The sequence below is a fragment of the Brachyistius frenatus genome, unplaced genomic scaffold (assembly GCF_029030835.1).
Source record: "Brachyistius frenatus isolate BFR_SWC_R1_liver_20210118 unplaced genomic scaffold, ASM2903083v1 Contig_13, whole genome shotgun sequence".
Taxonomy (NCBI): Eukaryota; Metazoa; Chordata; class Actinopteri; family Embiotocidae; genus Brachyistius; species Brachyistius frenatus.
In genome coordinates, this window is record NW_027210612.1 from 3,335,634 (window position 1) to 3,352,292 (window position 16,659).

Sequence of the window (16,659 nt, forward strand, 5' to 3'; positions counted from 1 at the left end):
TTGTACACAATAGGCTACGTCTGAGATAATTCCTCTTATTTGCCTTGTTTTTACTTTTCCTCTCTTGAACTATTTTACGTTTGCATGGTCACATCTGATACACAATTCTCAACAGGCGGCCTTATCAATAAATTCAGCGAGACCCGAGAGAAAGCGAGAGAAGAAGGCAGCTTACAAACTAACCAAGGCCAGATCTCACTCAGACGTGACATTTGTTCAGAGACGATTAGCCAGGTTGTAATTTGTGGCATAATTGCCTCACCCACCCACAAGTACACGGGTGTGTGTATGCGTTGTGTGCGTGTGTCTGTGTGTGTGTGGCATACGGTGGTCCCAGGAGTGTCCGCCTAATTGCCTGACAGGACTATAAGTTTTGTGGCGCGCTCTCACCTTGTTAGGTCCTTTATCCCTGATGCTCTTCAAACAAGACCTGGTCACAGGTGGGCCTCATTTGCTTCCCTATTGAACAGGAGAACTTTAATTGCACAGGGGGTGTCCTGGGATTAAAGAGGTGGGTGGAATATCAAGTGACTTCCTGTATGTTAGTGGCAGATGGGTGTTGGGAAAGACCCATGAACTCAGGTGAGAGGATGAGATCACAAAGAGACTGATGCTCTTGATTTTTGAAAGAGTAATAGAGTGTGACTTCCCAAACTGAAATAATGTCATGCTGCTTTCCGACTGACGTGATCAATGAACGAATGAATGTGCAACCTGGGAGTGTTTGAGGAATCTAATTGAAATATTCGGTCGCGCTGCTATTTAACATTTTAGCTTCATAATTAATAGTTTTTGCTCCTCTTTTGTGTGCTCTCTTTCAGATTCTTTCTAAAGTTCTTTCTCAAGTGCAATCAGAACTGTCTGAAGAATGCAGGGAATCCACGAGACATGCGCAGATTCCAGGTGACTGAAATTTATTTCACACATATGCTACAGTCTTTCACTGTCTGTCGCTCTTCTTTTTTTTTTTATGCAGACACTCGCGCGCACACATACACACAGGTGTGCAAAATGCGCAGCTGATAGACTATACTAAGTCACACTGACACAGATTCACATATGAATACATTTTTAGTATTGGCACTGAAGGAGGCAAAAACCAGGGAAAGACCGAGCGAGGGATTTTGTGTCCTGTGCGCTCTGGACAGAATATTTATTAGGGAATACCATCTGACACAAATAAGGATATAGGATTTAAGAGTGCCATCAATTGTGTTCCTGACAGCTTTCTGAGCCTCAGCGCAGAGGGGAGGACGATCCAACCACATGTAACAACAGTGTTAACTCAGGATCTGTCTGGCAGCGGAAACGCATACCTTCTTGCACACACATATGCGCAAGAAATGCATACAGACGCGCACACGCGCACGCACACACACACACACGCTCGGAGCGCATATGTTTGCTTTCTCTATATCCATCTCTCATTCTTACCCACATATGCATACACTTAATGTCACACATATGCAGCTCTCTATATAGCCAATGAAAACCATCTTAAGCCATCTGAAAGCCATCATTATTGCAGGCTGACAAAATTTACACTGAAAGGACACGACCGTTGAGCACTTTTACTGTTTCTTTAACCCTCTCACATCTAATGTGTCAAGTAGTTGAGCCTAGAAATTATTGACCCCCTGCTGATCCATTTATCCCACCCTCCATCCATCCTACCGAGACATGTTCACCGCGGACAGCCCACTAGGTCAAGGTGAGACAGTGAGACTTTAGTGTGATTTGTCCTATCAGGGTAACGACAAACTGCAGGAGGGCGTCCGTCACTGGCAGCACTGCATTGTGATAGACACATGAGCCGGCATCCTCCAGGAGGAAAACCAGACATGAAACAGACAAGACAGGGTGTCCCCTCCTGATGTCACCACCATCAGACCTCCCCTGCCTCCTCAAATCTTCCCTCAGGGTGAATGTGGACTGATTCATGACAGCCACCAAGGACTCTCACCTCTCAGTTCTGTGTGTCAAAAGGAATGCAAGAACTAAGTTTGAGCATCACTCTTTTTGTTAAACTAGTTTGTTTCTAAAACAGGAAGATTTTTTTTTTTTTTTTTTGTATTATTGTTCTCGATTATCATGCATTATCTTTAGTCCAACGGTTAGTATGCCACTTCCCCCAAATAGATTTCCCAGATGCTCCACCATAGGTGTTTCTCTGGCCAAAGTTGTGTATTCTGCATGCCTTACTCTCTACTTATTACCCCCCAAAACCAGCTGGAGGCCAGAAAGGGCCCAATCCATCATCCTCAGCTTGGCCCAGCTCTGAACCTGCTCACAAGAATGGAGCTCTTTCACTTCCCCTTCTTTCCCCCTCGTACCCCCCACCCTTTCCAAACCGACCAAAAAAAGCGCCCCCCCTAAATTCCACTGCTGCACCGAGGTCACTTACCGGCGAAGCAAACCTGAGAGGGGCTCTCTGTTTCCGGCTCAGAAACACTTTGGCCATTCACATACCGCTCACTGTTTGGAATGCGGTAGCCAAAAAACAACAACAAAAATAAGCATTATGAAATATGGAGTGTGGCTTGGAATTTGATCCTAGTAAAATGTTTGTTGAGTGATGGGATGGAGTACGGTTCAGTTGCTAATGACTGCAGTAATATTTTAAAAGGGAGGCCTCCTGTCCTCAAATAGATGGACAAGCTGATCAATAATTCTGAGCTTCGGCTATGATGACAGTTGGCAGAGTGGGTAAACGGAAATGGTATTTTAGTGATTGAAAAGTCAATTAGCTGTACACAAATGCGAGACACTAAAAAGCAAAAACACAATGGCTGAGAAGAGAGGTAACTGTAATGTGATATGTTCAAAGAGAACAACCACTTCAAGAGGTCTGACAATAGTAATCAATACCACAGAGGAATGTACCTGGACAGGACAACATTTTTATGGTATTATTGTATCCCCTCTGAACCAGAAGTTCTCTCTAAAACTAGACTAAACTATTTGTCACTCTTCATTTATGTCTTGAAACTTGCTAGATGTAATGTTTTCCTTTTACTCCTCTTGCAGGTTGTCGTATCGACGACTGTCAATGTGGACGGCCATGTCTTGGCTGTCTCTGACAACATGTTCGTACACAACAATTCCAAGCATGGGCGAAGGGCTCGCAGACTCGACCCTTCAGAAGGTACGCCTCCTTATCTGGAGAATGGTAGGCACATTTTTACATCTTATAATTTGCTCTGCTTTTTTTTTTTTTTTTTTCTCTTTTCAGACATCCTCACACTTTTTTCAGAGCACACATCTCCAGTAGTTGCTTCTAGTCCCTTAGAATCTTTTGTTCCTCCATCACTTTCATTTTTTACTTTTTACTTACATTTTTTTTTTTTTTTGCGTCCGTCAGACCTGCTGTTTTCTCACGACTGGAAATAGTATGCATCACTCCATGTGTTTATTATTTCAGAATCACTGAGGATGTTGATGATACTCCGGCTAATTCATGATTTAAAAATGTTATACTACTTCCAGTCTCCTAATGCACCTACATTTGTCCTAAAAGCGTACGTGAAACATGATCAAATTGCTGAAGAATTTGGCTGTGAGGTCAATTTCCTGCCATTGGGTTCTGCAGATTTAGCTGTGAGAGAGCTGAAACAGGGGGAGGAAGGAGAAAGACAGAAAGAAGGGGGGGGGGTGAGGGACGGGTGGGTTGATGGTGTGAGTGTGTGCGTGCGTGTGTGTGTGTGTGTGTGTGTGTGTGTGTGTGTGTGTGTGTGTGTGTGTGTGTGTGTGTGTGTGTGTGTGTGTGTGTGTGTGTGTGTGTGTGTGTGTGTGTGTGAGAGGGGTGGGGGGTAGGGGGGCTATGAGAAAAACAGAACTTACTGTTTTTCTTCCAACTGATTCCATATGATAGACTGATTGCCTTCTCAGCCAAAAGAGAGAAAAGAAGGACCACCAAACCATGGGAAATCCAAAAAGTAAAATGCACTGAACATAACCTTCTGACCCTTTTGGCCTCCACTTGCAAATGGGAGCACACACACACAGCTGAAAGATTGTAAGGAAGAAAAAAAAAAAAGAACTGACTTAGGCCAATTGTGCAAATTGCTTATCTTCAGATTTCAAGACCCAATTATGGCTGGAGAAACAGTTTATATACACCACTGACTAAAACAAGCTTCTCTGCACATTAATGGGCATTAATGGTTCTATCACCAAAAGCAAATGTAATGTTTAATACAACAACTACTAATACAAAAAAAAAAAAAAAAAAAAAGACTAGACAATTAATATATCTCAGTGCTCTCCAGTCTTAGTGGGGGAAAAGCTAATCTATTTGTTTTTGTCTTTATTAATGACTCCTCTACTGGAGAACAAAATCAAATAATTAAAGTCCTGCCCGGAGCACCAAAGTCATTATGTTCGCTGACGTTCTGTTTGTGTGTTTCACGTTTATGACACGATAGGTGTGGATCGCCTAGCAACCAGTTTCTTAATGAGGAGAGCAATTAAAGAGGTTGAGCCCTCGCCTCCATGTTCCCCCGTTCCCGTGGGACCCCCTGTGTTTTGTGTGCGTGTGGATGTGTCTTATGTATGTCTGTGTGTGTGTGTGTGCTTGTGTTCTTTACAGGTTACCCCAACCCATCCTTTTTTTTTATTCTTCTCTTCACCACACTCTTCAAAGCAGCAGAGTGACGCCCCGTAAAGCAAGAAAAGAAGCTATTGTCAACCGCCCAGTTGAACATGTCTTTGTCTAATAACTTTAATACACCTTCCCTCTGCTTAACCGTGCACCAGTTGAGAGCTGGGTTTTTTTTGGTTGTTTTTTTTTTCTCCCTCCAAGGCTCAGCTCCATAACAAACTAATTTAACATGCATCAACAGCGATCGCTCACTTTGTTTGAGTCACCTTTAACAAACAAGAGAGGGATGTGACACATGAGAAAAGGAGACCGGGTCATAAAATGTAATTCCAGCCATGTCCTCCATAGTGCTTTGACAACTAGCAGGCAGACAGACAGCGTGCTTTAAATTAGCAACACATTCTTCCTCGGGAGTTCACTGGGCGAGAAGCCTCAGATATGTGGCTGGCTGGCTGGCTGGCTGGCTGACTGACTGACTGACAGACTGTGTGGCTGAAAACAGAGAGGCTCACGGCTCACACTACACTTGCACTGCCTGCCTTGCATTGATCAAGAAGTGCTGCCCCCTATTGGCCCAGAGAGGGCACAGCCTGTGGCTGACAGACAGAAACCCACCATGTGACATTTTTTGTTCACTTGTGTGTACTGTCACACAACAAGCATATTATGCATTCAGACAAGAACGTGCTTTGTGGCTGCCTGTCACTCAAACATGTATAGATTCAAGCTCAAAGGTGCATAAACATGCTCACAAATAGCTGAGTCTTTCACACACAGCATCACCCCCACTGCACGCACACACAGACACACACGAACAGCATAACACCAACACACATAGAATCGGTCTCTCTCTCTCTCACACACACACACACACACACACACACACACACACACACACACTCGCTCACTGACACGCACACACGTTCCTTAGCTCAGTTCCACCATTATAGAGCCCCAGACAATATAGGAGACTCAGCATAGAGCCTGCAGCGCCTGGCTCATTTGCATGCCAAGTGGCTGTAATGCTGTTAGGGTTTATGCAATAAAGACAAGTGAATCCAGACTGCTGGGCCTAAGAGGAAGAAAGAGAAGGAGAAAAGAAGGGGGGAAAGGGAGAGGAGGAAAGGAGAAAGAGAAGGAGAGAGTATGAGCGAGAGAGGCTGAGAGTGAGTGAGAGAGAGAAAGAGAGCGAGGGAGAGTCAAAGGGAACAGATGGCCCAGGGAGAGGTAAAAGGTATAATCCCATCAGCTGCACTATCAACCGACCATCTGGACATCCCACAGCACAATTACAACACATTTCAGCAGGCAGAACAAAGGACGGCTTCACGGGGCCACATCAGACCTGTTTGAGTGTCACAATACTAGAGCTAGGACCTCCTCTGCTCAGATCTCGGATCAGTTTTGACGTCCTCTACGGCTAACCCCAACCAGACTGGGAAAAGATTAGAACAGATCACAGATCAGCAGCCTGCGGTCATTTCACGGCAAAGAGGATCTTGAAGTAAATTCAAGCACACCAACAAAATAAACAGGGTAACAATTGAGCATGAAAAACAACGCCCAAAACAAAATAAGCCATAACATATGAATTGAAATCAAGTTTATTTCCTCCGCTGCAGCTCAAAGTTTGCAAAGATTTAGTGATGCAACACTCAGGCCGGCAGGCCGGCTCTTTGCATCCTCATCCTTCCACTCCTCATGATGCCTATCATCTGCTGAGGGGGCATTGTGCGTGTCTGTCATCAGATCGCCTGCGCTGACTGTGTAATCCACTTCGCCACGGTCCCCATTCAGCACATGCTCCCCTCTCTGTCTGTGCATTGAGACATATGCAAATTTTTAGGCAGAAGGGTGGACGGCTTAGGGCCCCGGTCGCTGCCTCTCCATGGGTCCTTCTGTGTGTGGGAGGGGGCACTGGGATTTCCGAGGTGGTGCGTCTGTGTTTGTTTGTGTGTGTGTGTGTGTGTGTGTGTGTGTGTGTGTGTGTGTGTGTGTGTGTGTGTGTGTGTGCGTGCGCGCGCGCGTGCTGGCGCGCGTGCGTGCGCGCGTGATTGTGGATGCCCGTCGTAGGTTTCAGGCTGCAGCTGCCCCCCAACAGTTACCGTCACCATCAGGCCCTCTTCTTGCCTCCTCCTCCTTTCTGCCCCCCCCTCTCTCTCATCCCCAAAGTCAATTTGTTTACAGTAATTTTGAAGGGTGAATTATTTGCTGTAATCGTCCGCACTGATGAAGGTCAGGCCCTTAGAGGGGGCCCAGCATGCCCATAGAGGGTTGGTCCTCTTTCAGACGCTCTGCTTCGCAATTAAGGAAAGCAAATGTCACTCCTCCAGGCCTCACAAATGAAAATCTGTACGAGGTGATTAGCATGAAGTCAACAGCGCCTGTTAAAGTCAGATTCCCTGTAGTACCAATGTGTGTGTGTGCACTTTATGGGCAGGGAGAGAGAGCAAACATGACCTGAACAGACCCAACAGCAAGGCAAACAAAGGGAGATGTCTTGTCTGAGGTGATCCATACAACAATGGCTGACTGTGATTTACTTACTGGATGGAAAGGATAATAGAGGTTTAGAAGTGAGCTTGTAAAAAAAAAAGAAAAAAAAAAGGAACTTGCTGAAATAAGTTGCTCGCATTTTTAGGAGTAGGAAAAACATGCACAATTCATAGTCTATTAAAAGATATTGATGGAAATAGATTAAAGTTGATATTGCTATTTTATGGCTAGCTGTCATGCTATTTCTGTTGTAAACACGGTGTTGTGCTGAACACCATATTAAGGTAATGCATCAAATGACAGTGAATGTGAGGCACCAGATCACTCAAATTAGATTATAATAACAACCCAGACTGTTGATGAATGGCAGAGCTACATAGCAGAAGTCATGCCAGATGAAAAGCATTGTAATAAACAATATGAAATGGATTGAATCGATCACAAAAAGAAAGGAAAAAAAAAAAAGATCTCAGTCTGAATAATTCATGAGTGCTTTTCGCGTTATGAAACCTGAAACTCTACTGCACTGTACTGCACATGCAAAACAAAGGTAATGAAATAACATGAAGCAGCAAAGCTTTAGCTTGTCATTTCCACTTTAACGGGCTTTATTCTTGACTCATTTAAGATGTGTTCAACTTTGAAATTTTACTGTACATGCGGGTGCATGCTTAATCAATTCTGATAGCTACATTTGCCCTGACACATAATTTGCTCCATCAAATCATTTTCCTGGTGAGCCTGGCGTTTAGCCTTTGTGAAGTGGACCATTTGAAGGGTCTGCTTAACTACACCACTCCAGTGCGCTGATAAATGATTTTGATTCTCACGCCTTAAAGGACAAATCCATCATTTTTTTTTTTTTTTTTTTCCGGGGGGCAATTTCCATGATATGTCTTTGTGAGAGAGACATGGAGGGCTGAACGTAGAGGTGATGCAGTAATGTGTCTGAGTGGGAACAGACATGCGCCCGAGTGTTGAAGACTAGGTGCTGAATTTGCTCTTCTCTTTGTCCTGGATAAGCAGCCACCCCATGCATCAAGGCAATCAGCCCTAGCGAGGGATGGACCACTGGAGGAGCCACTGTCATCATCATAGGGGACAACTTCTTTGATGGCCTACAAGTTGTGTTCGGCACCATGCTCGTATGGAGTGAGGTATGATGTCAAATTTCAGATTTCAGTCAAAAGTTTACGTTTTGTAGCTTTTTGGAAAATGTATTTTGAAGTATTTTAAGATTAAGACAAACCCTCTTGCCAGCACTGATAACATACATGCTCTGTAGTTGTTATTGCCGGTGACTCATTGTTTATTTTCTTTTTCTCTGTAAACCAGCTCATAACTCCCCACGCCATCCGCGTCCAGACTCCACCTCGGCACATTCCTGGTGTTGTGGAAGTCACGCTGTCCTACAAGTCCAAGCAGTTCTGCAAAGGTGCCCCTGGGAGATTTGTCTATACTGGTGAGTCTAAATCTTCTCTTCCCCTCTCTCTCTTTTTTTCTCCAGGCTTCTCCTGTACCCCCCCTTTTTCCTCCCTCTCTCTGGACGGACCCCTCAGCCCCGAGTCCATGCACTAATAATGAAGTAACCAGGGCCCTGCTGGCTGAATGTTAAATGTGTGAGATTTGCAGCGCCAGTGAAAAGTTGTTTCGTGGAGGGGCTCCTACAAGTGCAACTTGATCCCCCTCTGACATGCCATCATACGAGGGCGTTGCCAAGCTCTGTTAAACTAAAGTCGACAGGATAACTCATTCTGACAATTCTCTTTATCTGTCCTTTAGCAAGATGGATAATGTTTTCTGGTAATTTGCAGATTTTGTAAGCCAAAATGTGGTTAAATTTTTTTAAGAATCAGATTAGAAAAGCAATATCTAGGTTAAGTGCAGGAGTGTGACTGAAGTTATTCTCGTGTGTTCAGCACGAATTCAGAGGAGGGAAAGTGTGCGAGGAGATGAGAGAGATGTGTATGTGGCAGAGAAAGAGTGTGTGTGTGTGCGCGCGCGTGTGTGTGTGTGTGTGTGTGTGTGTGTGTGTGTGTGTGTGTGTGTGTGTGTGTGTGTGCGACACTCTAAGTAAAGGATCTGATTATCTTGGCTAACAGAAGGAAGTGGTGGTCTTATCTGTCATCATTGGTGAGGAGACAGAGGTTGCGAGGGTCAGAGCCTGTCTGACCTGGAAGCCTCTGTCTGTTCCAACTCTGATGGGCAGAATGAAACAGGGGCACGTTTAGAGCACTCTCACTTCCCCCAGCACTCCCAGGCCTCCAGCACAGCCCTGGCCTTGCAGTGCTCAAGGCCAGGACTGTGCAGGAGACACCCCCCACCCCCTCCGCACCCCCTCCTAAAATCTCCATCCAGACCCCTCCATCCTGGGGCAGCTGTTTCTCATCAAGTCCCCCCACTCTCACTCCCCAGACCTCCACCACCACCACCACTACCACCCCCAGCCATCCGTCCCCGTCTCCTCCAACCGTGCAGTCTGGCCCAGCTCTCCTGCATTTAACCTCCCTAGCAGGAGCGGAGCAGAGGCCAACAAGGCACCAGGATAATGAAACAGGAGTGTAGTGTGTAAGTGTATGTGTGTCTGTTTGTGCGAGAGTAAGTGAGGGGGAGAAAGTGAGTGAGTGTGTGTGTGTGTGTACATGTGTTACTGCACAGCCCTGAGAAGGTGTATAAGTTAAGACATTAATGGCTTCTATAGCACCCTAGTGAAAGTGCCAGGTCCCTTAAGAACAGACCCCATTAGTCACAGAGGCTAAGCGGATTGGGATGATTACCATCAGGTTTTACTGGGGAAACGTGTCCCCTTCTCTCTATCTTTGTTGATTCCCCCCCCCCCCACCCCCATTCTTCCTCTCTGTCTTCCCTGGGTTCCTACTCACTTCCAGTTAGTATAAAGATACAATTACCCCTGGAGGCAACGGTGGTACAATTGATTAGTGCGGCGAATTAAAAGAGAAAGTCACCAATAGACAGGTCCAGCTCCTCTGCTCTGCTATTCCCCATGTGCCTCACCTTGATTGTACAAGGGTTGACGCTTGAGAGAATGAAACCAGTAAAGAGAGCAGAATGCATAACGCCAGAATGAGGTATCGCTGATTCCATATGTACAGTAATTGCGAGGTGAAAGAGTGTTACTCCTCTCAGACATTAAAATGAGAATTGCATCGAGTGCGGGAGGGTGGATCATGTATTTAAGAATGAAACAGCTCATTTCCAACCTTGGAGCGCTTGAACAAATGGCACAACATGAGCAAATAGATTTGAAATGACCTGGAGTTACAACAGCACATTAGATGGGCTGCAAAGGGCATGTAGTGACACATTAATGTCTGAAAGGCACAGAATGTTCCGGTGTCATATTGGAGAGCACCATGTGCATATCAAAGGTCTACTTATCAAAGCATATGGCTTCAAGCGTGACTTGAGAGCACGACTTGAGAGGAGTGCCTTTTCAGACTATTTTTTTTTCATGTTGACTCTTCTTGCACCGCCACCCTAATTGTGGAGATTTAACTCGCTCAATTTAAGAAATTATCACAAATTACCAAAGAGTCAACACAGAGGAGACTGCAGTCAATTCGAACAGCAGAGGGGCACGTCCTTACTCGGGTTAGCACTCTGGAACGACTCCAAAACTCACAATCCATTCTCAGAAAGAGAGCACCCTGTAGTGTATGTCAAATAGTCCTGTTGGCATTGACTGTCGAATGTTTAAAACACTAATGAGACAAACAGACATACCTTATAAAACTTCACTCAGCTATAGTTTACTGACTGCTCAAAGAGCTTATATCTGTTTATTTAATTGGTGCATTTTTATAGGAATGACAAGTTGCCTATTTTTTTTTTATTATTATTTTACAGTCCATACCTTTTACCTTCTAACAGAGTGTTGTCCCTTGGAGCTTGCTAGCCTGTCCTCTGTCTAATCCATGTATTGGTTATCCATTGGTCAGGACAGGACTCTTACAATCAACTGTCAGCAAGGTTGTAGAAAATCAAAAGGAGAAAGTCCTGGCTGTACCTGAGTCAATACTTTATTATACTTTGCACTTTATTACGCAATAAAAACAGCACAGGCCGGCTTGATCGAATATTTTAAAACAAAAAGTCTCAATTTTCAGCCTCATTTGCGGCGTCGTAACCTTTTTACTGCACAGTTACAGAACTCTATGAAAGAGTAAATCATAAATAAAAAACTTGACCGTACAATTTATCCAATTTAAGCTCCTAATTGCATCAGAGCTTTTGGTTTTCTATCTTAGCCAAGTTTCCACGAGAGCTCCCCTCCGGGGGCAACGATGCAGGCCCTTGATAATATGGTCCTGCAAGCAGTCCTAACACACTCAGCCACTATTTATCCTAATCAGTGACATCCACATAACCAGGATTGCTTAAAATGAACCCCTTCCGCGCCCCAGAAAACGCACATTTACCGGGACCCCATTTGTCATGGGTAAATTGAGGGTCAGTAAACTTCGCCTGTATCCTCCAGTGGGGATCCAGGACATGCATCATAACGTTAGGAGAGAATGATTGGCGAAGGCGAGCTGTCACACATTTGTCAGGGGGAAGGGAACATTATTTGCTAATTTCCCAAGCTGGGCACTGACAGGGTGCTTCGTCTTCAGACCTTTGGTGACCAGCATGGCTTCTCAGCTATTAGTACAAGTCAAGTGTTTTTTCTTTTTTTTTTTTCTTCACTGTAAAGCGGCAGTAATAAGAGCCATTCGTTCGACCTCACAAGACTGCAGCACACTGGGTGAAGGATTTTGGATGAAGCAGATGCCCCATACAGAGAGCTGCTCTTGCCAGGCCTTAGTTGTGGCCAGACAGCCTTGAGGGCTGATGGATCACAAACTTTCCTCGTCAAGGTGACGCTATCGACTCCACTGCACCAAAATCTGACAAAATGGGTATGAGGCAGTCATTCATCAACATAAGGACAAAGGGGTCATGTGTGCTTCACTCAATACTGGTGGAGATCAAGAAATGTCAACCCTGCAAGGGACGGAAAAGGAAGATGTTGATGCAGAAGTGAGATTTCTTTATAGATTTACTTTTATGTATGTCAAAAAAAAAACTTACTTTCTGTCTTAATATGCATGTACAATGGAAGTCCAAACTGAGCTGGCAACCTTTTGTGCGCGGCGAATCAGAGATATAAATAGTGATATGCAGTTCTCAAATCCAAAATTAAACTCACTTCCTGCTCCACTCTTAGAAAGAGGAACAACATGTTATGCAGCCTTGGACCCTCCTCTCCCATAAAAATTAAAACAAACAAACATAGACGTCTTTATCGGAGCACATCAGATCGGGTCCCGTGCTGTCCGGCTTGTGAGTCGGGCCTATCCTTACGTCTCCTCTCCGCCCTGCCCTTACTTTGAAGTCCCAGACTTACAAGCTGATTAGATGGAGAGCTTCCTTTTCATTTCCTGTCCTGCAGGGTTGGGTTTGGTACTCTGTCGGTTGCTGGTCAGTGACGGGGTGTGGCCTGCAGCCAAGATATGCTATAATCAAAGACATTCAGGGAGGTATGTAAACAGATCAGCTTTTGAGGAGGACTTACAAATACACAGCATTTACCTCATATGAAGGCTGTATGTTCACAGTGTATACTACATAGCATTTTATTCCTATATTCTTAAAAAAAAAAATCCACCCCGTAGTATGAAGCAATACAATGAGAGAGGATGACATAGGCATTTATAAATGTCATCGCCACAGTCAAGTGGGTTGTAACCAGTTGGCACAACAGTTTTAGCATGTGTCAAAGCATGTTATCCACCAGGCACATCCCCATACCTGCCTGTCTCATTACAACTCTGGTATTTAGCACTAGCTCCACAGGAGTAGCGCAGACACTCGTTGCCAAGTTAGATGGGCCTGGTTTGAAGGCCTTGTGAGCCTGTGTGGAGCGCGACAAGGTTCCACGGAGGAAGGACCTTGTGTCCAATTAGAGGGCTGACGTGACACGTGCTCACACTCCCCCACTGTCAGGCAGCTTGTCAGGTAGGCTTTGAGAAGCACACTGTGGCATTATTCCACAGCGTGTTATCAGCAAGTGACCTGTGAAATCCAGCTCCAGGAAATTGATTGAAATAAGTACTTGCAGTTGAGCATGTATTTTCCCCATTATGTCTCTCTGTGAAATGTATTGTGGTTATCTTTCAAAAGAAAAATGAAAAGCATGGGTGTGTGTGTTTTTTTTTTTCTTCCCAGTAAGGATGGTATTCATTGATTTAATTTTAATTGGACCCACTTTTTGTCCCACAGTATCGTTAGAGGTCTGTTTTGTAATGGCTCTTAAAATGGATTGTCCTCACTAAGTCACAGCATCAGTCCTCTGCCACAGGAAATATAGACAGAGGAGGCAGGGAAGGGGGGCTCTTGATAGACGAGGATCTTTCCCCTCCTCCTTCTCCTCTTTTCTCTACCTCCTTTTCTTGCCCCATTTTCAGTATGATCCACACCCAACGGGCTTTAAAAGAACTCCAGTCCCCCGCCCCCTCCGCTGCCGCATTTTGATTGAAATTCATCGGCAAGTTTATTGAGAAATGAATGAGGGAGGCAGCACGGTATTGACTTTGAGAGGAAAACACAACTCATCTTGAATGAGGGGGAAAATGCGGCCGTAATTTAGCCGTCATCGATCTGTGCCCCGTCCATGTATTGATCTTCATTTTACAATATTAATTTGCGCTTGCAATCAGCTGTGAAGGGAACCCATTTGATTTCTGTTGGCCGGTAATGTGTGAAAGTCCGCTGACGTCCTTAGAGAAGTGGCACACATACTTTAGATGTCATCTAAAAGGATTGAACAGGTGTCTTTGTCCCTTTCTAATAATACAACCGATATGAAGGGAGTATGAAATTATGGATGTGCAATCTGTAACATTGCTCCCTTTTAACCGCGTTAATTACATTTGATCTGTTACAGGAGCAATATCTGCAGGAGACTGTAACTGTCTAGGTTTTTTTTTTTTTTCATCTGTATTGGCTCAAAGTTCATGAAATTTCAATGAACATTGATCTGTCTCCATTGATTTATCTTAACTGCAGATCTTTGAAATTTTAATCTCCTGTTCATCTTGAGACTGCTGGAGATGGAATCACTGAGTGATAACTGGCTGCAGTGGATGGAGATGATATGGTCAGTGTTAAAACAGACGAGGTTTGCTTTGCGTGCGTTTGCTGTGGAAAAAATCTGTTTGGTTTGTTTTTTTGTGTTTTTTTTAAAGATGGTCTCTACATGCATGTGTGTTTTCTATTCTCTCAACACAGGAACATGTCTATACTGAGGAGAATCAGCAGCATCACTTCTGAGTATGCTGCCTTACTTTTATGCACGATATTCAGTTTGAACTCCTTACAGTGACATAGAGAGGATAGTCACTCCCTCTATGTCTGCAGTCGACTCTGCTGAGTATCGGCGAGGGGTCAAGTTGGTGCTGTTGTGAAGTGCATCCATCTAACAGACTGAAGGTGCCTAGAAGGCTTCAGTTTGACTGTTTGACAAGTCAAAAATGCAATAACACTAGAATGAACTTCTGCCTGTGCTGTTTATCTGTCTCCCCCTTTCCAACTCCCACTCCACCTCTAATTTGTGTTAAGGGGAAAGAAAAAAATAACTGCTCAATGGTGTAGGAGGAGTGGAGATAAGCTCGAAGCAGTTAAGTATAATTAGCGAAAGTAATAGCTGGCAAATGGCAACAAGGCTAGGTTTTTATCTCCTGGAAAGATAGAGTTATCGTAATAAGCTGTAATGGCTGGCAGGAATGCTAGTACTCTGTGCAAGCTTCCATTCAGGCTCGTAGACTTAACAAGGAACAATTTCCCTTAAATTTACTGCTTTGCTCAAACATTTCCCTATGTTTATACCCCGATACTGTAAGTCAATACACGTGTTCAATCCACTTTCATATAGACCAAGGGCACACAGTGGTGTATTGCCATGTAAGCACTTCTGGCTGCCAGCGTCGGCCATGTTACGCTGTTCCTGTAGAGCGGTTACTCATGTCCTATTTCTAGAGAACATGGAGAAGGAGCAGCAGACCACACTCAGATGCCATGTACAAGCCATCCACTCTACATTTTAAGTGAAGTGGCAAGACTGATGCTGCTAAAGGAGGTCTCAAAGAAAAATGTGTTAGTGGCATGAAAGGGGGGCGGCAGATTAAGGCGGCAGATCAAAACAAGATTGGGAAGTGCACATTCCAGGATGAGGAATTCCACTGAAGGCCTGCCACGGATGACCGTGCGCATGCGTGATATTCAAAATTGGAAATGATATGGTCACAGCTGCACACCGAGTCATGCATTCCATTTCTTCATATTCTGAAACACGATCATTCCCTCTCTGGAGAGAGAAAATTACTGAAATATTCATAAAAATGTTCTTCCAAACCTTCACGAAGCAGAGGCACACTCCTTAGCGGGTCTGTTCTTTTGTCACTTATCATGTTAATTTTACTCACATATGGCAATAATTCTTTCAGTTATCAGCTGTTTAATTTGAAACATCTTTGCTGTCATTTTGTTGTCTCATTACATTTGCAAAATTTAAATCATCTCGTAAATTAAAAAGCGGACCATCGCCGCAGCGGCAAGGAAAAAGATATAAGCGATATAATTGAACAAAACACGCAACCTGTCTGAATCTGAAGCGAAAATGAGAGAAAATGAAAATTCTATTAGTCCATAATGTTCCCTCTGCCCCCCTCGCATGTGCTCTTCATCTCTCCTGCAAAGTATTCAAATGCAAGCCCTGCCTTACCTCCCCGTGTCTCTTTTTCTCTAATTATCCATGAGGTCAGTAAGCAAAATGGGGAAGAAGCCAGGAGATCAATACAAATTATCCCTGAGCAAACCAGTGCTGACAGTTTGAATTGCAGCATATGTTTACCCAAAATCAGGCAATTTATCTTAATATCAGGCGAGTAATGCAGCAGGGGTGAGAGGTCACACAATCTCTCCACCTCATAATTACCCGCCTCTAAAACAGGAAAGTGGTATTGATTGGCCGCGGGCCGGGAAGCGGGCGTGACTGGAGCGTGCCAGCGACTCAACCCCCCCCACATACGCCCTCCCCTATCATACCTCCCCCAGTCCCCCCCCCACCCCCACCCCCTCCTTCCTTGGTCCCTCCTCCCCTCGGCTAGACTCCCCACCCAGTTCAGGATTTATGGGATGTGTGTGGAGGGTTTCATGTTTCCTCGCAGCGATGGAGAAGCCTTACAGGAGGGGTAAAGAGGGAGCGTAGGGGGGCGAGGGGGGATGCCCCCAGTCCCCCAACCCACCACCCTCTGTTTCACCATATTGTGTTGGAAGGACAAGGAGGACCAAACAAATTTCGGCACGCATGGAGTCATGCAAGGGCATCGCAAAGCTCGATGCGCTCTTTAGAAGAGAGTAAAGTTTACGACAGAGTGTGAAGTTGGAACATAATGATGTGTCAAGGATTAAAAAGAAAAGACACAGGGTGAAGAGGTTGGGGGCAAAAGAGGGGAAAGGCCGCTGTCAATGTGTGTGGCGTTGGAAAAAAGTAAGAGGAGTAG

The 16,659-nt window shown here is 44.7% G+C and overlaps 1 protein-coding gene across 1 annotated transcript in view; it reads left to right on the top strand.

The window, feature by feature from the left end:
- Positions 1 to 16,659, top strand: part of LOC138617650 (transcription factor COE3-like) — a 67,232-nt gene that overhangs the window by 39,505 nt on the left and 11,068 nt on the right. Inside the window, 4 exon segments of the mRNA XM_069692809.1 lie at positions 822 to 903; positions 3,028 to 3,145; positions 8,123 to 8,253; positions 8,432 to 8,558. Coding sequence (XP_069548910.1) covers positions 822 to 903; positions 3,028 to 3,145; positions 8,123 to 8,253; positions 8,432 to 8,558 — 458 coding nt within the window.